The 24,132-nt window shown below is 44.9% G+C and overlaps 1 protein-coding gene across 3 annotated transcripts in view; it reads right to left on the reverse strand.

Annotated features, from left to right (window-relative positions):
• EXOC4 (exocyst complex component 4) overlaps positions 1–24,132 on the reverse strand; it is a 318,206-nt gene that overhangs the window by 224,698 nt on the left and 69,376 nt on the right. For all 3 annotated transcript variants that reach the window (XR_014856419.1, XR_014856420.1, XM_085081950.1), the window contains exons 8-9: positions 11,741–11,886; positions 9,059–9,147 (exon numbers count right to left, since the gene is read on the reverse strand). Coding sequence is in view for 1 of the 3 variants with exons in the window: in XM_085081950.1 (XP_084938076.1) it covers positions 9,059–9,147; positions 11,741–11,886 (235 nt within the window). In the remaining 2 variants the exon portion in view is untranslated. The remainder of the gene's footprint in view (positions 1–9,058; positions 9,148–11,740; positions 11,887–24,132) is intronic.

Genomic DNA, 24,132 nt, shown 5'->3' on the forward strand with positions numbered 1-24,132 from the left:
GACTGACCTTTGAATAGAATTTCAATTATGAGGTTGCCAAACATTCACCCACTCCAGAATGAACAATTCTATTCAAGCTTCAAAACCCAACATGAAGGAGGTGAGAGGTTTAAAATCCCATGGACAGGAGGATTCAAAGCTCTGAAAAAATTCTTCCCCATGAGGGTGGGGAGGCCCTGGGATGGAATTCCCAGAGAAGCTGTGGCTGCCCCTGGATCCCTGGAATGGCCAAGGCCAGGCTGGACAGGACTTGAAGAAGCCTGGGACAGTGGAAGGTGTCCCTGCCATGGCAGGGGTGGCACTGGGTGATTTTATGATTCTCTGATTCCATGATTCTCACAGGCATTCCCTTTCTCCATCTCCAGCCTCCATAAAAACACCCTTTTCCCTGCCCATCTCCTCACGTTATCACTGCATGCAAACCCTTATTCTAGGGAACTCTCCTCACCTGGAAAACATCCATATTTCTGTCTCCTGATAAGGAAATATTCTAACACCGTCCATGATGTATCACACAAAAACTCCAACAAGAATTTATGCACTTGGCCCACAGAGCCCTTGAGAAAACATCAGCTTTTGTATCTTCAGAGCCCTAAATCACATCCCTTTATTGATTAAAGTTACATCTTCATCCTGCAGAACAGAATCACCTCTTCAGCACACATTCATCTCCTCAGAAAAGGCAGGGAAGAATGGATATATGAAAGCTGTTGCCTTTTTTTTTTTTGGCAATAATATCTGATCTATGAGACACAAATGGAAACACAGGAGAGTGACACCTTCAATTCCCACGTCTATAAAATGGATAACAACCAACATTAAATCAAATGTGTAACATTTTAATCCTTTAATTAGGTAAAAATTACCTCCTCCCCCAACAGTTCTTCCCTATTAGGAAAAACTCAAGACATCTACAGATCCTCCCAACTGTTATTCCAACTCGAAGCCACAAAAGTCTTTGGAGCATCTGCCGCGTTTTGTGCTCCGTGGCAGCTCTGTTCTCTCGGAATTGAGTGATTTATTACCACCTAACCTCAGCCTCTGATGAGATTATGCTGCCAATTTGTGCCTCCTTTTCGGAGAGAGGGCTCAGGAACTCGGGCTTTGGGCTGAGCCTGGTGAATCTCAATGAAAGGCTGACCTTTACAAGGCGAGGGAAATGTTAATTCATGCTCAACCTGAACGGCTTTAGCCCTCCTCGAAAGCAGAGTTTGCCAAGCCTCTCCTCTGCCACTGAAAAGCTCCATTTCAACATGATGAAGCTAAAAACCTCTCAGCTGTGAGGGAGAAACCCCAAATGCTAATCCAGCTGTCTGGGGTGCATTTGTTATGCTCCTTGAAAAACAACGACGTCGCGTTTTTCAAGGGTTTCAAAGGCAGATTAGAGGCAGCAGAATGACAGGGCAGGAGATTAAACACTCCTTTCCCCCTCAACAGGTAGAGGAGCAGCAGAAATTCCCTCCATGCTCACCCTGAAGGGTCTCTGGTGTAATTTGCCATCCCCTGTGATGTGGAATTATCTCCTGGAGAAGGCTCAGCTTGAAAGGTGTAAAATTTGCAGGAGAGGCAAGAAAGCAGCTCAGTCCCCACAGACAACTGGATTTTTTTTAATTAGGATTATACATTCCATCAGATGGGAGAAAGAAAAGGAAGCTTCCAGCGATGTGTTTATCAAGGTCTTGCTAACAAAGGTGGTGAAAATAAAGAGATTTGACCTGCAAAGAAGATGAATCCAGAGGAACTTCAATATGGAAAGATGGACTTGATGAAAAATTGGAATGTCAGCAGGATTTCAACTTAAAACGTAAACATCCATGAGCATCTTTGGACTCTAGCCTATCTAAAAGGTCAGAAGAAACAAAAAAATTATAGATACAATGGCAACATAGCAATTAATCCCTCTAGAAAGAACATGGAATAATGTAATATCCTCAGTTGGAAGGATATTGTATGTATATAAAATGAATATATATTGAAAAAAATTGTATATACTATAAATCTCTTCCCAAAAGTATGAATAAAGGAACAGTAGTGCAGTTTAGCCATGGCCAGTCTGGTAACTCAAGATCCCAAAAAAATTCAGGATTGACTGCCCAACTTCCACCAGGCTCAATTCTGGCCCAGCTAATCTGCCTTCCCATGGAGATTTTATTATTTTTTAATATTACAATTTCACAGCCTAACTCCGTGGTGTTTCAATAAATGGTTCACTACTGACAGTCAGGCAAAAGCACACATTCCAGTACTTCCAAAATCCTACTCCTCCTGGAAAAAAACCCAGTAATTGTTATAAACCAGGGTATTACAGTTCCCAGGCATAAACATTTTCCACCTATTCTGTTTTAATCTGCATAATACAAGATAATTCCATGTTGCCTTTGTAAATTCACCACAAAGCCCTCAAATGCTTCAGTAATCCAGATTCAAAGCTGGGAAGAAGCTGGAAATAAGTACCTTGAAAATCAAGGACTGCATTGCAAAAGAGGCACTGAAAACTCAGCAAACCCAGGAGTCTCTGCTCAGAACTATAACAACACAACCCAACCCGTTCTGCATGGAGGAGCTTCCCAGCAAAATCAGTACAACTGGAATATTTGTGGGATGTTTTATAAAATGAGGAATGTTTTTCTGCCTCTCAATAAGGGATAAAAGCTTGGCAGTAGTGGGAGAGTTGTTAGGATGGAGAATCCAAGCTGGCGGTTGATTCCAGCCTTGATTCTCCATCTCCTCTCCTGATCCTCCTGGTTTTGGTTTTCTTCTCCAGCAGCTCCTCTCCTGATCCTCCTGGCTTTGGTTTTCCTGCTCCAAAAGGATCCTGTGGCACCTGAGAGGTGTTTGGGCTCTGAGGTGAGAGCAGTGGGTGCAGCTGAAGATTAGAACAAGAGGAGCCTGAGCTCAACGTGGAGGTGGGGAGAGCTGGGATGGAATTCCCAGAGAAGCTGTGGATCCCTGGAATGTCCAAGGCCAGGCTGGATGAGGCTTGGAGAACCCTGGGATACTGGAAGTTGTCCCTGCCATGGCACTGGATGATCTTTATGGTCCTTTCCAACCCCAAACCATTCCGTGACAGTGACATTCCTGGTGCTCACTGACACCCTCTGAACTGGCAGCAAATATCCACCTGAAACCAAAATTACTCCTCCTGCTCACCTTGCTCAAAGCCCCAGAGATTTCACAGCCCAAGCCTGACTTTCAACACCTCCCATCTCCCTGAGAAGTGACAGGAATTGAGTGGGAATTCCAACCCCCCTAGATGTTCTCCAGAATTAACAGAGATGCCCTGATCCTCTTTCACAGACACAACTGCTGGCCCTGGTCAGCCTTTAATAAGCAGCAATGCCCACCCTCAGACACCTGGGAGGGACCAAAAACATTGTTTAAAAGGGAAAAAACCAAGCCAGGTGGATGGGAAAAGGAGGGCTGACCCCACCCAGCGATGGGAACCTGTTGCTGGAGATGAAATGCCAGATGTGCTCTCCTCAACACCAGGAGCTCTTTGCACTGACAAAGCAAAGGGACCCTCCTGCCTCCTTTTTTTAGGTATCTCCCTGTGAGTTTTTGTAGCTTTAATAACAATCTCTGAGGAAAAAAGCAAGAAACAAACTGTTTTCTTACACATAATCCCCTTTTGCTGTCAAGGGCCTGACCCCAGTTTGATAATCTCATTTCCCGAGCATCAAAAGGCTGGAAATTCAAGCTTCCCAGAGTGTTAATTGTGGCCCTGCTCCATCACTAATCAAAAAATGGGATGTTTTGCATGAAAAATGCCGCTCTAATTAATTCTCAGTCAGAAAGCAGCCTGGTTTTAATAACCCCTCCTTGATTGGGCAGCCTTTGAAGAGGCAGTGCTGCTAATCCTCCACGCCGGGCTGAGCGCACGGAGAGGCAATCAGGAGTGCCTTTCCAAGGGAGCTGATGGAAGCAGAGCTGGCAAAGCCCAGCCAAGCCTTGCTCTCCCCTCTCCCCCACCCTGCCCGAGCTCAAAGCCACCAGGAGACACAGCAGTGGTGTGACAGCAGATTGGGGACATGGCATCAACTCCCCCTCCCCGGCTGATTTTTTTTTGGTTTATTCCCACTCCTTCCTCACGGAATATTTTTAACCAGCGCAGGCCACTTGTCACAACATCCCCTTTAACCAGACACGAACCCCACCCCTCCTCCCCCTCCCCAGCAGCACCTCTGAGTGACAACACATTATCATCCCCATCTCTGCGAGGTGCTGAACCGCATTTTCATTATCCCAAATGTCAGCTGTGGTTGCTGTCACCGCCGAGCACAGCTGGCTCCCCGCGGCAGCCGCCGGTGAATCCAAATGGAACAAGGCACCTACAAATAACTCTGTTTTCCCTGGACCTGGCCTTACATCCTGCCCTTGTCATATCCCATCCCCTCTGCCTTGGATCTTGGCGTCAAAATCTTCATTAGAAGAGTTGCTCTCTGGTTTTCTGTAATGACTTCAAGCCTGCTGGTAAAGAGTTTTTCAGGCTTGGGTGGAGAAGAGATGAGCAGCAGAGTGGGGAGGAACACAAACCCACTCCCCAAATTTCAATTGGTTCAGGGCTTTCAATTTATCACCCAGCCAGCAGAAATGGCTTAAACAACTTCATACAGAAATACTGAATTTTTGCTGTTTAATTTCAGCACACAAAACGTGCCCAGCAGTTGGGAAGATTCAGCTTTGGGGCATAAATAGAATTCCTAGTTCCACTAAAGGCTTTTTTTCTCCCTTCCCTGTACAACAAGCCCTGTCCCAAATTCCAGTGCCAGCAGAGCACAAACTCATCCACGAGATGCCAAAGCAGCAGGATCAGAGCCAAAACATCTCCTAAAACCCCCAAAATAAGTGAAAAGGAAAAAAAATCAAAGGCATGGCAATAACCCAAGAATATTTTCTATCCTTTAATGTAACCCAAGCACTTGCAGAAGTGATTCCTCAAGGGCAGCACATGGAGCATCCAATTGTTTGTCTGTCTATCAATGAATACCTTCAATACTCAATCAAATCCAGTGGGATCTAACAGGAGATTGAGTGGTGCCTCTGGAATTCTGACCCTAATCCTGCTCCCATCATCCTTCCCTGGGCAATGCAGCCCACAGCTACACCCCCAACAAAATCCTGCTCCTCAAAGCAGTGAGAAATGCAATTATTGCAGAAGTGCTCTGAGTTTCCATGGGGAAAGGAGCAGCAAGGCTTGATTTTCAGAGGTGCTGAGCAGGTGTGGAGTTGATTCATATCCATGGGAATCACAGCAGCTCCAGAGCATTTCCCATCCCATCCTGCAGGACAGGGCAGAGCTGATGAGGGAGGAGCTGGATGCTCTTTTGATGCTTTTCTGATGCTTTCCCAATGCTTTTCCTGCTGCCTCCAGGCTCCTGGGGTTTTCACAGAGAATAAAAATGTCTGTTCCCATTGCTGCTGAGACACTGAGCTGATCATGGCTCTGGGATTGGGAATGGCACCCCATGGATCCTGCAGGATCCTAAAACCAACACCAACACAGTGGCACCTGCTTGGAATTACCAACCGAATACAACCTCATCAGAGGGTAAAATTCCTGAATATTTCCCTTTGAATAGGAATCTGTTCCGGAAATCAAGTGTAAAAACCAGAAGAGGGTAAGTGATGAGGTGGCAGCTGGTATTCTGTGACATTCAGAGAATCATGGAATGGTTTGGGTGGGAAGGACCTCAAAGCCACCCAGTGCCACCCCAGCCATGGCAGGGACACCTTCCCTATCCCAGTTTGCTCCAAGCCCTGTCCAGCCTGGCCTTGGCCATCCCAGGGATCCAGGGGCAGCCACAGCTTCTCTGGGAATTCCATCCCAGCCAGGAATTCCTAATTCCCAAGATCCCATCCATCCCTGCCCTCTGGCACTGGGAAGCCATTCCCTGTGTCCTGTCCCTCCATGCCTTGTCCCCAGTCCCTCTGCAGCTCTCCTGGAGCTCCTTCAGGCCCTGGCAGGAGCTCTGAGCTCTCCCTGCATCCTTCCCTTCTCCAGGGCAACATCCCCAGCTCTCATTCCACAAGGAAATATTTCATTTCTCTCCTTGCCCCACCTTTTTTTTAATGACAGTTGCCAGAGAACTTGGGTGTCCAACTTCAAGGGGAAAACACATGGCCTGAGTCTTTCTCCTGCAATTTCAGTGGAATAAAACAGTGGAATAAAACAGAATTCCAGCTCTAAATCACTTGCAGCAGGTCCCTTTCTCCCACTGAGGGATAATGTGAGCCTCATGCTCTGCACTATTTCAGTCCAAATCAAAGGGGTTAATGACAAAGCATCACTCTGATCTTCACACATTTTAAGGCTATTTAAATTAAATTCCCGTTTCAAAAAGTTAGCGTGAGCCAAACTTTTATAAATTCCTTTCTTTTCATGCATATGTTTCTTTGAAGATCTTTTCAGGCAAAAAGATTCCCTAACAAGTCACCCTCCCCCTGCTGCCACTGAAAAATCATCCCTGTGGATAAGGCTGTTGGGAACAGAAATTGTGCAGCGTTCACAGAAGACAGAGTGTCACATGCCTGCTTTCCACCAACCTGATTGAACAATTAAATTGTATTTCTCTTTAAAAGGGATTAAAAAAAATAGATATATTAAAAAAAAAAAATCCAAATGCAGATCTCGCTGTGGTCTGGAATTCAGGAAGATTAATGAGCTACCTGAAAGGGAACAGCAGCTCATCAGAGAGACAGAGGTTAGTGCATTTTGAACGCAAAGTTCAAAGGGAAACTTCTCTTGATGGTTCAACCGCAAAGAATCTCAGCAAAGTCACCTCATCTATTGTCCCTCTTGACTCCCCACACTGACTTTTTGTCACCTAGTGCATCACAGCCAGGCTCTGCAATGGAGCTGGAAAGGGCAGCAGGACCTTGGTGCTCTCCACGCTGATTTTGGGTTTTGTCCTTTGTTCTTTGTCACTCCTGGGTTTTGTTCTTCCCCACCCTGCACTCCCTGGGCAGCTCTTCTGCATCTTCCTCTCCTAAAAATGCTCCCAACCTCTCCTAAAAATGCTCCCAACCTCTCCTAAAAATGCTCCCAAACCTCTCCTAAAAATGCTCCCAACCTCTCCTAAAAATGCTCCCAAACCTCTCCTAAAAATGCTCCCAACCTCTCCTAAAAACGCTCCCAACCTCTCCTAAAAATGCTCCCAAACCTCTCCTAAAAATGCTCCCAAACCTCTCCTAAAAATGCTCCCAACCTCTCCTAAAAATGCTCCAAACCTCTCCTAAAAATGCTCCCAACCTCTCCTAAAAATGCTCCCAAACCTCTCCTAAAAACGCTCCCAAACCTCTCCTAAAAATGCTCCTAAACCTCTCCTAAAAATGCTCCCAAACCTCTCCTAAAAATGCTCCCAAACATCTCCTAAAAATGCTCCCAACCTCTCCTAAAAATGCTCATCACAAATGTTTTCCCAAAATGTGTTTTGTATCCATAAGGAATCTCTCTGCCATGAAATCTAGCTCTGAACACATGACTGGAGTTCCTTAAAACTAAACCCTCAGTGCAACAGAATTAACCACAAAAACCCCCAAATCTCAGCCACAGGGCATCTGGAGAGGACACAGATATGGAGAGAGTCAGTTCTCCTCCCTGCTGTGTTTTTAAAGCCACATGGACAATTGGGAATGACAGGAGGCAACAGGATTTGTCCCAAAGGGACAGGGAATTCTGGAGGCAAGTGCTGCAGAGCTCCCTGGTGGCCCCAAAAAGCTCCAAATTCTCAACAGCTGCAAAACTGTTGGCTCTGAACCCACATTTGTCCCACACAGTTTGTAACCAAGAGCTCCTGACTGTGGAGAAGTGACTGCTGAAATCCTACTGGAATAAAAGCTGATGATGGGATGGGACAGTTCACAACATCCCACTGAGCTGGGGGATTTCTCCCAGCTCATCCTGGGCTTGTGACACTTGGGAAGGTGAGACCCTGAGTCCCAAAAGGCTGTGAGCTCAACACCTGCCAAGTGTGTGGAAAAGGTGAGATCCCAATTTAAGGGACAGGGAGCTCCAGTTCCCTTCATTCCTACCTGCTGTGGGGTCAGGGTGGGGACAGGATATAAATGAAATATTTCCTGTCACACTCAGCAGGTCAGGAGCTCAGGTTCTTCCTTCCCAGTGCACCCAGAAGGATCTCAATGTTCACCCCAAAACCAGGACAGCCCTGATCATCAGGCTGAGATCACCCCAGAGAATCAATCTGGCACCAGAACAATCTCTGTCTCTCAGGGATTTTTTTTTCACACCCTTGTGGGTTTGTCACTGAGGAGAAGTTATGAAAGGAGGAAAGAAACATAAAATCACCCAAAAATTCTCCTGTAAATTGTAGAACATTCTCAGTGAAAAGCCAACTGAAAGTCATCATGGAGAAGAGTTCCAGGAGAAATTCTACCCTTGGGAGAGTAATATTTAAAGAGCATAAATTATTTCCTTGCTATGATTAGCCCAGGAAGAAACTGGAACAGATGATACAAAATAATGTAATCCTGCTGTCCATGAGTGTGACAGCCTTAAGATATTCCCTGGATTCTGCTGCCAAACCCAACCATTGGATCACTCAGGAAAAATATAGGAAATTATGCCATGCTTGGAGCAGGGAGCAGAAAACACACAACAAAATCAGCAGGAGCAGCCCAAGTGTCCCAATTCAGCATCTGCAAACTCTCTGCAACTCCCCAAGTGTACCAAACACAAATTGGTCACTTCAGGCCAACCAGCTTCCAATTTGGGAGCTGCCTGAGCTCAGCTCCCAAAGCAATCCAGGGGAAGTATCACAGGAAGGAAATAAATTGCAAATAAATCAATTTCTAAGGTAGCTCCAATAGCCAAACCCAGTGCTCAAGGTGTGGTTGTTTAGATTTCACAGGATTTTATGTATCTTTTCAGACCTTGACCTCCAGCTGAAAATGCAAAGGGAATAAAGAGAAAACCCTTCACAACCTCATCATCAATGAACTTAAAAACTGGAGAGATTTGAGCAGAGATCAGAGCCTGCACAGGATATCCCAGCTCCTGCAAACAGGAATTATTCCATGAACTCAGGATGAATTTCCCTACCTTGAAGCTCCCCACTCCTGCTGTAGAGCTCCCTCCTCTGCTCCCGCAGGTAAGCACTCATGCTGATGGCATGGGATGAGGATTCAAACCTGGAATTCAAAGGGATTCAATCAATCCAGGCTCTCAGCCAGCCCTGGGAGCATCCTTCCTGTGAGCACCACTCAGCTCTTAGCAGTGGAAAAATGAAAATATAGGAAACTCCTGGAAATTAGGGACCAATAAATGAAGTATTTATTGTATTAATCCACACAGACCAATCCAAATATTTTCCAACTGCTTCTGCCCCAGGGGGAAGGGAGCTCATGGTGGGGACAAAACACCTTCAAACAGTGGACACCAGGCTTGGGAAGCTTCTGTCACAAGAGGATCTCAAGATGTTGATGATTTGCTGTCACATCCTCATTCCCTCCCCAATCCCACAGTTAATAAGGAATCAGCATCACTGCTGCCCAGAGGGACACTGGGAACACCAACATCACACCACAGACAAGGGGAAAAAGCATTTCACAGCTTTCCTGGGCAGCAGTGTTAAGGTTATTACTATTAATGAGGCTTTTCTGCTTTAATTTGGACTGGGAGTGTTGGTGTTATTGCAAGTGAACGAATAGCGATTTATCAAAATACAACAAACCCTTCAGACTTTAATTAAATGAGCTGTAAATTCTTGGCTCTGTGCTCACCACGTGCTCCCTTCTGGCCCCAGAGAGACAAGAAGTGCAGCATTATCCCACAGGTCACTCCAGGCACCAAAACCACATCTTTTCCACAACCATCCAGCTCTTCTCTCCTGTTTCCCTTCCTACTCCCCTGTTTCCTATTCCCACTTAACTCCTCTACCCTTTCCCCATGCTGATCCTCCCACAAAGCTTCCAAAATAGTTTTATTTGGAATTACACAGAGTGACAGCCCAGTCTGGGACTGATTTATTGGATGTTCCACACTAGTTTGTACAATTTATCCCTGTCCTACCCAATGCCCAATTTCCATCTTGCAACCTGAGCTTACCCTCTTTGGGAAGAGAAGAAAGCCAGGTTTATTTTTTTGGAATTATCCAAATTAACCCTTCAACTGAAACTTTCTTTTTCAATCCAACATTGCAACGAAATAATTTTTTCTTAAATTATATCCATCTTGAAGATAAGGAAATAAGGATTCCAAGTTTCTCCCAAATACCAGCTACTGATTTCCAGCGAGCAGCACACAACTTCCCACTACTCCTAGAAGACACAATTAGCAGAAATATTTAATATCAATTTAATTAGCTCACAGCTACCACACACCTGTGAGCAAAAAGGTGGAGCTCTGCCCTAAGAGGCTGCTGAGGAATTCAATGCAGATATTCCTTGACAAGAGGAAAGCTCTGATTTGGACAGAGCTAATGGAAAGGCAAGGAAAGGAGCCTGGCAAGGAAAGAGCTGAAGATGGGAGGGGAGACAAGAATAACACTCCATCAAACACATCCCAAACCTCAGCAGGGCTGAGAAATTCCATTTCAAGGGAGATCTCCACAGATATGGTGACAGCTGACAGCAGGCAGATAACCAAATCAGAGATCCCACTAAGTGCTGCTGTCACACTGCTCGGTGACAGGACAGGACAGGACAGGGGAGAGATGCTGCTGCCACCAGGTGAGTCACCTTCCCTTGGAGCAATTCCAGCCACCTCCCCTCTCTGACAAACTCTGCTCAGCCTCAATCTGCTCCAGGTGGGACAGCATCCTCGTTTCTCAGACTTAAATCCCAAACTCAGCTCTCAAACCCCAAACTTGTACAGCCAGGAACAGAGTGTAAGCAGCCCTGTTTTGCTCTAGTATCCGTCCTGCAGGTCAGGGGAAATTCCAGGTGGAATTCTCAGCCCAAAACAGCCATGGGAGTGATTAAAAAAAGGGTGGAGGGTAATAATTATGGGTTGACAAGGGAAGGAGGCAACATTTAAATTTTAATAACAGGAGGTTCATGCAGAGATCATCCTGGGAAGACTTGGATTTCTAACTGGGATCTCAGATGCTGTGTGAACACATCACTGGGAGACCTGCTGCCAAAACAGCACCTTTTGGTCCTCCCAAAAACACTCAAGAGGCCCAAGAGAATGGCCAGCCCAGGTGGGCAGTGGAAAAGAAGAAAATTCCAGCACAGCTTCCCCAAATCCAGGTGTGAATCTCCTCTCCCACCAGCGCTGCTCAGCAACTCCTCACTCCTTATTCCTGCACAAATTTACTCTCCCAAATCCTTCCCTCGGCCACCCAGCCTCTCTCATCCTCTCTCTCTCTTACACTCTCCTCCCAACCACTTAATTCTTTCCACCCTGACCGCTGAATTAAAGGAGTTAGTGACAGGATTAACTGCTTAGTCTATGCAGTAATTACACAGTTATCTTAATTCCCTTTGTCCAGCGCCCTTTATCACTCCCTTGAACATCTCCTGAATTTTCCATGGACAAAGAGAGGCACAATGGATCAGCCCAAGCTTTGCAGCAGCTCCTGTAATGGGATTCCCATCCTGGAATGAGCCCTGGGAAGAGCTCAGCTCTAAAACCCAGCGCTGAATCCACAACAGATCTTCTCCCAGCAGTTCAATCCTCACCCCAGCACTTCCACACCTCTCCCACTGTCAAACTGCCATTAGCAGCAGCACTGAGGGACCTAAGGCAGCTCAGGCTCAGCTTCAAACCCCCAGCACTTACTTGAAGAGAGGGTTTTTGGGTCGCTGGGGTTTCTTCTTGGCGAAGAAGGCGGCGAACTCGCGGCCGGAGCTGGCGTAGCTGAGCTGGGCTGAGGGCTCCGAGGCTGTGCGAGTGTTCTTCATGTCCAGGTACTCTGTCAGCAGCATCTGGGAGAAGGAAGAGAGCTCAGCAGCTGGGATCAAACAGCTGGAATTAGCAGGCACTGGGATGCTGGGGTTTTTAGGGGTTTTGTGGCTGGGGTCAGGATATAAATGAAATATTTCCTGTCATATTCAGCGTGTCAGGAGCTCAGGTTCTTCCTTCCCAGTGCACCCAGAAGGATCTCAGTGTTCACCCCAAAACCAGGACAGCCCTGATCATCAGGCTGAGATCACCCCAGAGAATCAATCTGGCACCAGAACAATCTCTGTCTCTCAGGGATTTTTTTTCACACCCTTGTGGGTTCAAGTTGTCACTGAGGAGAAGTTATGAAAGGAGGAAGGGAACACAAAATCATCCAAAAACTCTCCTGTAAATTATAAAACATTCTCAGTAAAAAGCCAACTGAAAGTTATCATGCAGAAGAGTTCCAGGAGAAATTCTACCCTTGACAGAATAATTTTTAAAGATCACAAATTATTTTCTTGCTATGATTAGCCCAGGAAGAAACTGGAATAGATGACACAAAAGAATTTAGTCCTGCTCTCCATGATCATGATAAGATACAACCAATAAAACTCACAGAAATTCTAATGAACAGAAACACAGCTTTATTTTTGGAAATGGGATACCAAGGAGTGGCTCTGCTTTGGAAAAAGTTCTTTTATATTGCTTAGGATGGTTTGGGTTGGAAGGAACCTTAAAAACCATCCAGTGCCACCCTTGCCATGGCAGGAACACCTTCCACTGTCCCAGGGTGCCCTGAGCCCCTGATGGTCCCAAAAGGAACTTGGAAAAAGTTCCCAAAAGTGATTCCATCCATGGCAGCCATGGGGAGAGGGTGGGTGAGGTTTGGCTGAGCTTTATACACTGATTATAAACTTAATTAATGCTTGGAAATTCGTAGTAGTGAGCTGTGCAGTTGAAATACCTTGGTTTATAAATGCATTTATACGCTTAAATGCTTCCTACATATTTCTATGGAGAAACAGGAAACATCCATGATGTGCTGGAGGTGATTATGATGGAAAATACCCTGGGAAAGCTGCAAAAATTGCCCTTTAACAGCTCCCAAACCAACCATGCTTCTTTCACCATTGAAAATATGAATTCCCACAGCTGCCAGTGGATTTTAGGATCGATTTTTCCAATCCCAAATCACTCACTGAGGGGTTGGGGACTCCCTTTGTGACACCAGGGTCTCCTCTGTGAAACATTTGCAGCCTCATATTTGCTTTTATTTAAGGTGCAGAAGTAAAACCAGAAGTAAAAACCAGACCCCAAACGATGCTATTTGATTTTCCTCGTGTCTGAAGATGAAAAGAAATCCCAAATTCCAAAAGTCAGTGTTTCTTTTCAGGGAATTCTACCTCCTTGGAAGCTGTTGGGAATGTGTTCCACGTGAATAATTAGCCAGTCAGAGCCCATCAAAGAGAGCTGTGTGTAATGAAAAGAATTCATCACTCCTGCGCTGCCTAAGTTGAAATGAATTACACAGGAATAAATATCCTGGCAAATGGAATCATGCCCCTAATTAGAAACAATTTGGGATGGCTGTGGAAAAGGGAAAAAAAAAAAATAAAAATACAAACACACAGAAAATTCCACTCCTGAAGCATCTCAATTAAAGCTTTACCTGAGCACAAGCTTTGAAAATCCGTGTTTATTGGTAAAAATAATCACTCTGCTAATTTTTGACGCTCATTTACCCAACCCGTTTGTATTCATCTATTTGCATTTCATCTTCTCCACTTAAATTAACAACCCGAAAATCGCCACAAAAATCTAATTAAACCCTCAAACTTAATCAAGTTTCAAAAAAAAAAAAAAAAACCAGAGAAAAACATTAAGCAATTTGTTCTTCCATTACGGATGAAACCTCTTTATGATGGATTCCACGATCCTGGTGTCACTTTGTATCCAGGAGGAGGGAATATTAAGTGTGAAATCCACTGCTTGGCTCCAGGATTACAATGAGCCAAGTGAGATTTGAGCTGGGAGCAGAATGAATTAGCCTTGTGGGTAACAGGAGATACAGAGAACCAGATCAGTTTGCTGGGAGATATTCAGAAAATGGCATAGATTGGGGAAAAATAAGAGAAAATGGTTGATTTATTGTTAATTTACTATATTAAACTATTTATCAGATAGGCAGGGGAAGATGGTTGGATACAAGACGCTGAAAAAGTCACAAGCTATAAAAACAGTGAAAGCTGGTTTTGGTATTATCTTCAAAATTCACTGAATTCCAGAATGGTTTGGGTTGAAAAGGACCTTAAAGCTCATCCAATGTCACCCCAGCCATGGCAGGGACACCTCCCACTGTCCCAGGATGCTCCAAGCCCTGTCCAGCCTGGCCTTGGACACTTCCAAGAAGAGGAAAACAGCAACTGGGAGTTCATTTTTCAATTAAAAAACTGAGGCAGAGCAGAAACTGGGCCAGGCAGATCAAAACCTGTTCTGCTCCAGTGCCCTGAATTCAACAATTCCACAAATTCTTCAGGATGAAGGAATTAACTGGAAATGTGGCTGAGCAGTGACAGGACACAGCCAAGGGGGACAGAGAGAGGATCCAGGAAGAGCTCAGAGCTCCTGCCAGGTAAAGATTCTCTTTCCTCCTCTATTAATGGCAGCTAAAAATGGCAATTGATTATCAGAATGAAACTGGAATTGAGAAGGAAAATACAGGCTGGGAGAGCTGGGAATGTTGCCCTGGAGAAGGGAAGGATGCAGGGAGAGCTCAGAGCTCCTGCCAGGGCCTGAAGGAGCTCCAGGAGAGCTGCAGAGGGACTGGGGACAAGGCATGGAGGGACAGGACACAGGGAATGGCTTCCCAGTGCCAGAGGGCAGGGATGGATGGGATCTTGGGAATTAGGAATTGCTGGCTGGGATGGAATTCCCAGAGAAGCTGTGGCTGTCCCTGGATCCCTGGGATGGCCAAGGCCAGGCTGGACAGGGCTTGGAGCAAACTGGGACAGTGGAAAATGTCCCTGCCATGGCAGGGAGATGGAATGAGATGAAATTTAAGATCCTTTCCAAAACCATTCCATGATCCAACACACACCACATTTGGCCCAGAACTGCAGCAGGAACAATAAAACCCTTAAAAATTTTCAGCAATATCAACACTGAAAATCCTGGCAGCACTTTGCCTCCAAAAACAGCCTCCAGTTCTCCTTCCTCACTGCCCTGAGACATTCCTGGTGCTCCCCCAGTGTTGTTGGCCTCAATTTATTTATTCTCTGAGTCTGGACAGTCCCAGTTTCCCACTTGTTCTGCTCTCACCGTCCTCATGAAGGATTTTAATAAGTCTCATATTTCAGTGCTAGGAGTTGTGGTTTTCTCCTGTGCTTATTAAAAGCCACAGCAAGCCAGAACCTGAAAATCCACTTGAAAGGCAAGAAAAACCCCAGATTTTTAATAAAAATATCACCTTAAAAGCAAAGAAAAACCAGACATTTCCTGCCTGTGTAAGCAAAAGGAGTTTTCCTGCAGTACCAAGTAAAGGATTTCCTGATTTGGTCCCACACCACCTGATTAGGAGTTGCTGAGGCATCAATCAAAAACCTCGTTAGACATTAATCACGTGGCTATAGAGAGAGATGGATGAAGGACTGGAAAGTTTGCAGCATCCCATTCATCTGGACAAGGATTTGGAGTTTGTGCTCTGTGGCTGAATTCTGCCATCCTCGGGGTGTTTCTGCATCAGTCACACAAATAATGGCCAGAAAGCAGAACAGAGCTTTGTCCAACTGCTGTTGGGCAATGAAAATTAATAGGGTTTTATTAAAAAAGCAGTATTTATGGATTTGGAGGGGTAATTGAATTTTTACATTGCACGTCAGGGCAGGGTGTGTGGCCTGTCTGTCACACTGGGTTGGTGACATTCTGTTCTGTCCTGAAGTGGCATGAGAACAAATCTGCTCCTGTGACACTCTGAACCCACATTTGCCTTCCCAGGATGAGAATTTATCCCTTATCGTGCCCAAGATTGACCTGAACAAAGTGTGGGTGGTGAAACCCACCTGGCCAGGGTGACAGCTGAAATAATTCCATTTTTATACCCCTCCTGAGGTTTTAGATAGAAGGGCTGAGCTCTGAATAAATCCTGTTCCAGAAATGAAAATCTGAATTGGTGTTTCACAGCCTCAGATATTCTGAATTCTGAACTCTGCTCCCTCCCCAAACCACAGCTTCAAACTCCACACCATCACCCCTGATTTTCATCATCCTTTCCATACTTGGGAAAATCCAAGTATAGAAATCCAGAAAATCCAAGGCAAAGCAACATCACACCACCAATTTTTCAGGGTGAATGAGAAGCCCAGGTAATTAGTGGCCTCTGCACCTCCTATTGATCAGGGATAATATCAAAGAACAGATGACAGAAGATTCTATTAAAAAAGAATCAAGGGGGAATAATAGAATTCATATCCAGCAACATGGATTTCTACCAGATGGAAAAATCCTGGTTAAAGTATTCTTGTGATGGTGACAAATCTAGCTTGAAACAGAATGAAATAAAGATTTACATCCACCAAAGATGTGACAAAAGCCAAAATAACAAAAGTCTACAGAGAAATGCAATGACAATGTTCAGCTAGAAATGAAAAAATCACCGACAATGGAGTTTACAAGATCCCAAAAATCTTAAATCCTCAGATTTAAGAACAGACTTGAACTTTTCCTGGCTCACATGGAAAAGTGAGTTTTTCCTACGGAAAATTACTACAGAAGGTTTATAAATTATAACGTTTTGGGAGAAAAATGGTAAGTGATGAAGTGAACACAGAAAATCACGTCTGCTGTTAATGCTTTTTATTACTATTTTCAATAATAGAATCAATGTACTGTGAGGATTTCAATGTCAGCAGAGGAAAATTTCTACTTCTACAGAAAAGAAAGGAAGTCATGATCTATGGGATTACTGTGTAAAGCTGACTCCAGAAAATTTGGGGATATTAAAGCTAATGGGTATTAATTAGCTCATTGGAAATGGCTGTAAAAAGCAGAGCTTTGTGTAAAAAGCCTTCTGTAAAAAACCCCAAAGGCTGAATGCTGAAGCTGGACAGGCTGGGATGAAGAGTTAAGCACAAAATTCCAGAGCACAATTAAGCACAGATATCAAAGGTGACAATTAACCACAGATATCAAAGGTGACAATTAACCAGAGCCACCAAAGGTGACAATTTGCTGTCACCAATTCCTCTTTCCCCCCAGTCAGGACTGGATGCCTTCCCAAAGCACAGAGCCTCTGTCCAAAGGGAATGAATTCCACAAAATCCTGTTTTACACAGGGGGCAGCTGGGGAGATCCCAAGAGCTCTGTGTCACCTGGGGATGTTCATAAAGCTGCTGCAGCATTTCCAGAATGATTTGGGGCTGGAAAGGACCTGAAAATTCATCCAGTTCTAACCCCAGGGACATCTTCCACTGTCCCAGTTTGCTCCAAACCCCATCCAGCCTGGCCTTGGCCATCCCAGGGATCCAGGGGCAACCACAGCTTCTCTGGGAATTCCATCCCAGCCACGAATTCCTTCCCAAAATCCCATCCCTCCCTGCCCTCCTTCAGCTTAAAGCCACCCAGTGCCACCTCTGAGGCTCTTGCATGGAGGAATCATCACCACTGGAACTCAGCACCTGTAGGGACCATTTCCAGCTGATCCAGGAAATAAAAAATAAATCAAAAATAGATAAATAAATCAATAAAACCAGCTGCTGCTGAGGTTTGTTTGGAGAAGGGTTTTGTGCCAGTGTGAACCTCTCAGCCAGGCCTGTCCTTGGCACCCACTGGGAATGAAACTCCAACTGAAAGCTCTGAGAGAAGTGGAAGAGGCAAAAATCCAACAGGAATGACCCTCAGGGTGTATCTGAGGATGGTGTGGCATTTTGGGGTCAGCAGCAGCCACTGACAGCAGGTTTATTTTCAGTTTAATGCTTTGGTAGCCTGGGCAGGGGGAGAAACCCTGTGAGCTCCTCCTGAGCTCTCCCAGCCTCTGAGAAAACTTTGCAAAAAAACATTTTATTTGGATCAAGCAGGAGGAATCAGCAGCTGGAGACTGCAAAGCACGAGAGAGATTTCCTGATGGGATTGCAGCGAGGAAAGCTGGTAAAAAACAGATTCAAACAGCAAATTCAAATTATCCTCCACCCCAGGGTTCAGTGGGAACAACAAACACTGAGGAAAGTCACAACACTCCTGAAATGCTGATCTCCAGGTGATTCCAGAGGCAAGGAAAGCAACTGCCAGTGAATCCTGAAAGGAAAAAGCTGGGAATTCTAGTTGGATTCACTGCTGGGATGTGCATTTATTGTAAATATAGGGATGAGACATCATTCCTGAGGATGGAGTTGGGGTTGGAACCTTTCAGATCCTTTCCAACCCAAACTGTTCCCTCATTCCAGGCTCTGGAGAAGGAGAACTGCTCACAGAGTGCCAGAACCAGGCAAGAAAAGCTTTACAAAACAACAGTCTAGAGCTAATTACTCAGTAATTTGCTGTATCAAAAGCCTCGATAATTAAAAAGCTGCAGGAATTGTGGAATTTGAGTAAAAAAAAGAGGAGCAGTTAATTGAATTCTGAGAGCTCTGAGCTTCCTGTGTCAGTTTTTAGCACGTGGAGAACATGGGCTGAGCACACATGGGGTAAACACACCAAAGGGGGAGCAACAGGGGAGGGCTGAAAGCAAAAAAAAATAATTTTTAGGGGCTGTGAACACCCTGTAATGCTGCTCAACCTCCTTCAGCTAATCTTCTTGTTGCTCCTCCAGTTCATTTAGCTGAAACAAAGCAATCAAATCCCTTCCAGAATTAATTCTTTCAAGGCACCTCACGATTCCACTACTGCACGAGAAGAATTCCTTTTGCTTTTTATTTTTGGGAAGGAGTTAGAAACCTCCCAGAACTCTGCAGGTGATGCTATCAGTTCTCCACTCTTAGCAATGGTCATTGGAAATTCCTGCAGATCTGGGAATGTGAGGGAGGAAGGAAGGGAGGGAATAATCCTCCAAACTGCTCGAAAATCCCCATTTTCACCCCAACTGCCCCAGCAGCTCCCAAGAAAGGAACTCTGACTCAGTAAAACAAGTGCCCAGTGTAAGGATTTAAATGGACACATTTAAATGTGGGTTTTCTTTGCTTTCAAGTGGATATTTTTATTAAAAATCTGGGGTTTTCTTGCCTTTCAAGTGGATTTTCAGGTTCTGTCTTGCTGTGGCTTTTAATAAGCACAGGAGAAAACCACAACTGCTACCACTGAAATATGAGACTTATTAAAATCCTCCACGAGGATGGTGAGAGCAGAACAAGTGGGAAACTGGGACTGTCCAGACTCAGAGAATAAATAAATTGAGCCAACAACACTGGGAGAACACCAGGAATGTCTCAGTGCAGTGAGGAAGGAGAACTGGAGGCTGTTTTTGGAGGCAAAGTGCTGCCAGGATTTTCGGTGTTCATATTGCTGAAAAATTTTTAAGGGTTTTATTGTTCCTGCTGCAGTTCTGGGCGAAATGTGGTGTGTGTTGGATCATGGAATGGTTTTGGAAAGGACCTTAAATTTCATCCTATTCCAACTCCCTGCCCTGGACTGGGATATCTGAGCTGTCTTTCTTTTTTCTTTTTCCATTTCCCCCAGTAGTTCTGCTGGTTTATTTCTTTCTTTCTTTCTTTCAACACGAGAGAAACAAACACTGATGACAAATTTATTTAAGCACTCGATAGTCAATTTGACTAACTGGGTCATAAACCAAATGGACAGCATTTATTTTTCTCCAGGCACCTCAGCTGTTGTGCAAATACAGATTACAGTGGCAGAAACGATCCCAGTAACGAGGCCACTTCCTCATTGCTGGTATCAGGGCTCTTGGCACCCAAACAAAAGACAAAACAAAGAGAAGAAAATGAAATCCTTTCTTAATTTCTGACAAGTAAAGCCAGTCAGCTCCGGGGTGGTAACTTGTAATTGCTGCGAGTGTTTGATGGCTAAATAAAAAACATCTTTGTGTCTGTGGATTTGTGTGGTTTTATGTATTATGGCTGCACTTTTCACACACAAGGAGGGGAGATTTAGATGGGATATTAGGGAAAAATTCCTGGCTGGGAGGGTGGGGAGGGGCTGGGATGGAATTCCCAGAGAAGAATTCCCCCTGGATCCCTGGAATGTCCAAGGCCAGGTTGGACAGAGCTTGGAGCAAACTGGGATGGTGGAAGATATCCCTGCCCATGGCTGGAGTGGCATAAAATGATTTTTCAACTCCTTTCTAACCCAAACCATTCCACCATTCCACAATTCTGTTCCATGTATCTCTTTATCACATGATCCTCCTGAAATGAGTGATAAGTTGGTGAAATAAATACAACCCAGGAAGGAGCCAAATGCACCCTAAAATGGACCAAAACAATGACCTCCATCAGGAAGGTGTAATTACCATCTGCTCCATGGATGGCACCAAAGAAAGCATTTCCCTGAAGGATGAAATCTCCCTCTCAGTCTGACTGGACTTCTGTTCCTGCAGCACATCCAAAGGTCAAGGAGGAGTGGAAGAGTTGAACAGGTAATTGAGAGCAGATTTCTGCTCTGCAATTATAATTTAGCTAAGCTTCAGTGGCTCTGCACAATTTGGAGGTGGGGAAGAACGGAGCTGGGAATTTGTATTTGTAACTGAAGTGAAGCTAAACATTTTTCTGTCACAAAGGAAGAGGATCCCTGCGCTGATGTTTAGTGCTTTCTGCACACCCACCTTGCACAGGGAGAATCCTAATGCACAGCAAAACCAGGGCTGTGCTGAACCCACCTCAAACTGTCACACAAAATGCAGCAAAGAGAGGGGAAAAATACTAAAAAAAAAAAAGAAAAAAAAAGAAAAAAAAGAAAAAAAAAAAAAAAGAAAAAAAGGAAAAAGAAAGGGAAAAAAAAGGAAAAAAAAGAAAAAAAAAGAAGAAAAAAAAGAAAAAAGAAGAAGGAAAAAAAAGAGGAAATTCCAGCATGTTGCTGAAATACCAGCTATGTTCACTGCTGGGTAATACAGCACACTTTGTGTGTTCCATGCCTTCAGCTAATTGCTTAAGACATCCTGCTCCAGTGTGGATGGGAACAGTAGTGTGCCCTCAGTCTTCATTAAATGCCAGCTCTTAATAACAGACTCCACCAGGGCCTTAATTGCATTTAGCTGCAGCTTCTGAACTTTAAAAAGTTGTTAATCAGATTTCTATGTAAATGGGAATGACGAGGAAAGGTTAAGTACAGGTTTCTGAAATTTCAGCAGTTGGAAGACGTATTGCCCTTAACAGGAAAGAGAAACTACCAACCTTGACAGGAACTAAACATCTTAATTAAATACTCACAAGTACAGTACTTATTGCGGCGTGAAGTTCTATTTTCAAATGTCAAACTTAATCAGGCACTTGACAAAGCCATGTGATATCCCTGCAGCACACGAGAACAAAAATACCTGGAGATCTTTCCCGGAGGAAACACCTGCACATCTCCCAGCCCTCATCCCAAACACGCCAGGAATTACACGTTTATGGCTCTGAAAAGTGCAGGATTCCGGGGGAGAAATAGGATGGAACATTTTTCAGTGTGTCAGCTCTCCCTGCTCGCTCCATTCATCCCTGGGAAAAGCCTCGTGCTGCCAAACAAACAGAAGGGTCCTCATAAATCCCACTTGCTGAGATTTACTCCCCTCCAGGGTGCAGCCCATCAATTAGCAGCAGTCAGAAGTACACAAACTTGGTCAGCAGGAGTGAATTTAGTGTGTCTGCAAAGGGCTTTGGTGCCAAAGGCTCCTGAGAGCAGCCAGAGGGCTGAAATCCAGCTCTGAGCCACCCATGATGCTCCCAGGGACCAAGTCAAGGGCTGGGCTCCTCCCTGATTAATTCCATCCCTGATGATTAATTGGATTTGCACATTTATGACCTACAGACCTGCTAGAACCACTGGAAAAACTCAACAGAGTGTCTTTGCCAGTTTTATGCCCCATTTTAAAACTGAGTTAAGATTTATTCTCATCAGCCAGGAGGATTCCTGTCTCTGATTCCAAGACATTTGTGGATTTTGTGATCAGGGGGTGCATCCTGCCCTTCCCTGCAGGGCTGTCCAGCAGCCACACACAGCCCTGTGGGATCCATCAGAGGATGATTTACACCAAAAGGTTGTAAAATAAGCATTTTGTGCACCTCTGGGTTCAAATCCTAACCTGAGGGAAGCTTCATCTGGGATTAGCTCAGAGGCTGAGCAAGAGATTTGGGGAGCAGAGGCCTCTTGGAATGGCAAACAGTGAGAAAAGAAATGGTGGAAGGACAGGGAAAGCTAATTAAAGTGAGTGAGAGAACTACAGAGCCACCAGTTGCTTCATCTTCTTCCAGATCGATTCAAAACGTCATCAGAGTGACTCAGGAAAAGAAGGATGAGCAGGGAAACTTCCAAGGAAACTTCCACCCACCTCTCTGTAATCTGCTGCTGTAACAAGAGATTTCACCCAAAAAGTGATTTGCCAACCAGTGTCAGGCATGGGAAGGAGAAAAAAAGGAGTAAAAAGGGAAATCTGCTACAGTAAAACTCAGTGTTGTTGCCTCATTAGCTACAAAAGGCTTTTAAGCAGATGTCACAGGAAAGGCTGTGCTGCTGCATTTAAAAAAATCCTACATTTTCTCCATTCCTAATTCATCTCCTGCATGTCAGAACTGACTTTCAGATCTCACCCTTTTCGGATTCAACACCCTGGCACTCACCAGCCCAACACCAACCACTTTCCCTGACCCTTTCCAACCCAAATTAGCATTTCCTAATTGACCCAAACCTCCAAGATCCAACCCCAGCTGAACTCCCAGCCACGGCCCAGAGGCAAAGCACCTAAAAGAGAGGCACAGCCCAGAAAATTAGTAGCATGAAGAGTTCCTACAAAAGAACAGCGAAATTCCAGGGCAGAAATGGAGGTTTCTGTGTGAAAAAACCCAGTGCCACCAAGAGGTTGATGAAAGGGCACTTTCCCCTTTGACACCAACCCAGCAGCCACCATTTCAAGCCCAGCTTTAAGGCCACTGCTGGCTTTGAAATGACAGCAGAACTGCAGAACCTCTTTGTCAAGCTCACAATACCCACGGTTTTTGTATTCATCCCCTTCCCAAACGGGTGGAAGTGGCAGCAGTGCTGGCAGCCACTCTGGTTTTGGAGGCTGAAAATCACATTTTAACAAGGGAAGTGGCCCTGAGCTTGTTCCAGAAATACCTCTTTCTGTAAGGCTTCGGGGTGTTTGATGTTATTCCAAATCCTGTGATGCCAGAGGGGGGAGCTCACAGCATAGACAAGATTCCCATTTTCAGGCTTGGGGGAAAAAAAAAAAAAGAAAATAAAAATTTCCAACTGTTTACAGCTGCTGTGCGTGAGGCATTCCAGCTTTTTTAAGCATCCATCAGGATTGCTCCCTTCTGCCTTTTATTCTTCTCTATAAAGGTGCAGCACCAAAATGCCACTGTTAAGCAGATTAGAGTGTTTGTGAACATGTTCCATTCCAGCAGATGCCTGAGTGCCTTTCTGCATCAGGGAGCTTTTTCCTCCCCCTTTCATCAGCTTATCAAATGAAGCTAAACACTACCAGTTCCATCTAATGATACCAGGGGCCTTGTAATGGGATTAGGAAAAACACCATCATTAGTTTCAAGGAGGAATGTGACCTTCAAGACACTTCTGACTCCTTTAAAGGGATGCAGTTGGAACAATGGAATTAATTCCTGTGTAGGGATAAGGAAAAGGCAGGGAGAAGTGAGAGAATTTCAATTCCCAGGTAAAGATTATCTTTCCTCCTCTATTAATGGTGGCTAAAAATGCCAGTTGATTATCAGAATGAAACTGGAGAAGGAAAGTACAGGCTGGGAGAGCTGGGAATGTTGCCCTGGAGAAGGGAAGGATGCAGGGAGAGCTCAGAGCTCCTGCCAGGGCCTGAAGGAGCTCCAGGAGAGCTGCAGAGGGACTGGGGACAAGGCATGGAGGGACAGGACACAGGGAATGGCTTCCCACTGCCAGAGGGCAGGGATGGATGGGATCTTGGGAATTAGGAATTCCTGGCTGGGAGGGTTAGGAACACTCCACAGGTTTCCCAGAGAAGCCTCACCTGAGCCTCCCTGAATCCTCCACCTAAATCCCAAAGCTCACTCTGTGCCCTGTCAGACAGAACCCATTGGCTTTGGCAAGTGTTCAAATTATTTTTAGATGAAATTTCTCCAACCAGGATGATTTTTGTTTCCCCAGAAGAGTGG

The sequence above is a fragment of the Lichenostomus cassidix genome, chromosome 1Aa, assembly GCF_008360975.1.
Source record: "Lichenostomus cassidix isolate B80296 chromosome 1Aa, HeHo_3.0, whole genome shotgun sequence".
NCBI classification, from domain to species: domain Eukaryota; kingdom Metazoa; phylum Chordata; class Aves; order Passeriformes; family Meliphagidae; genus Lichenostomus; species Lichenostomus cassidix.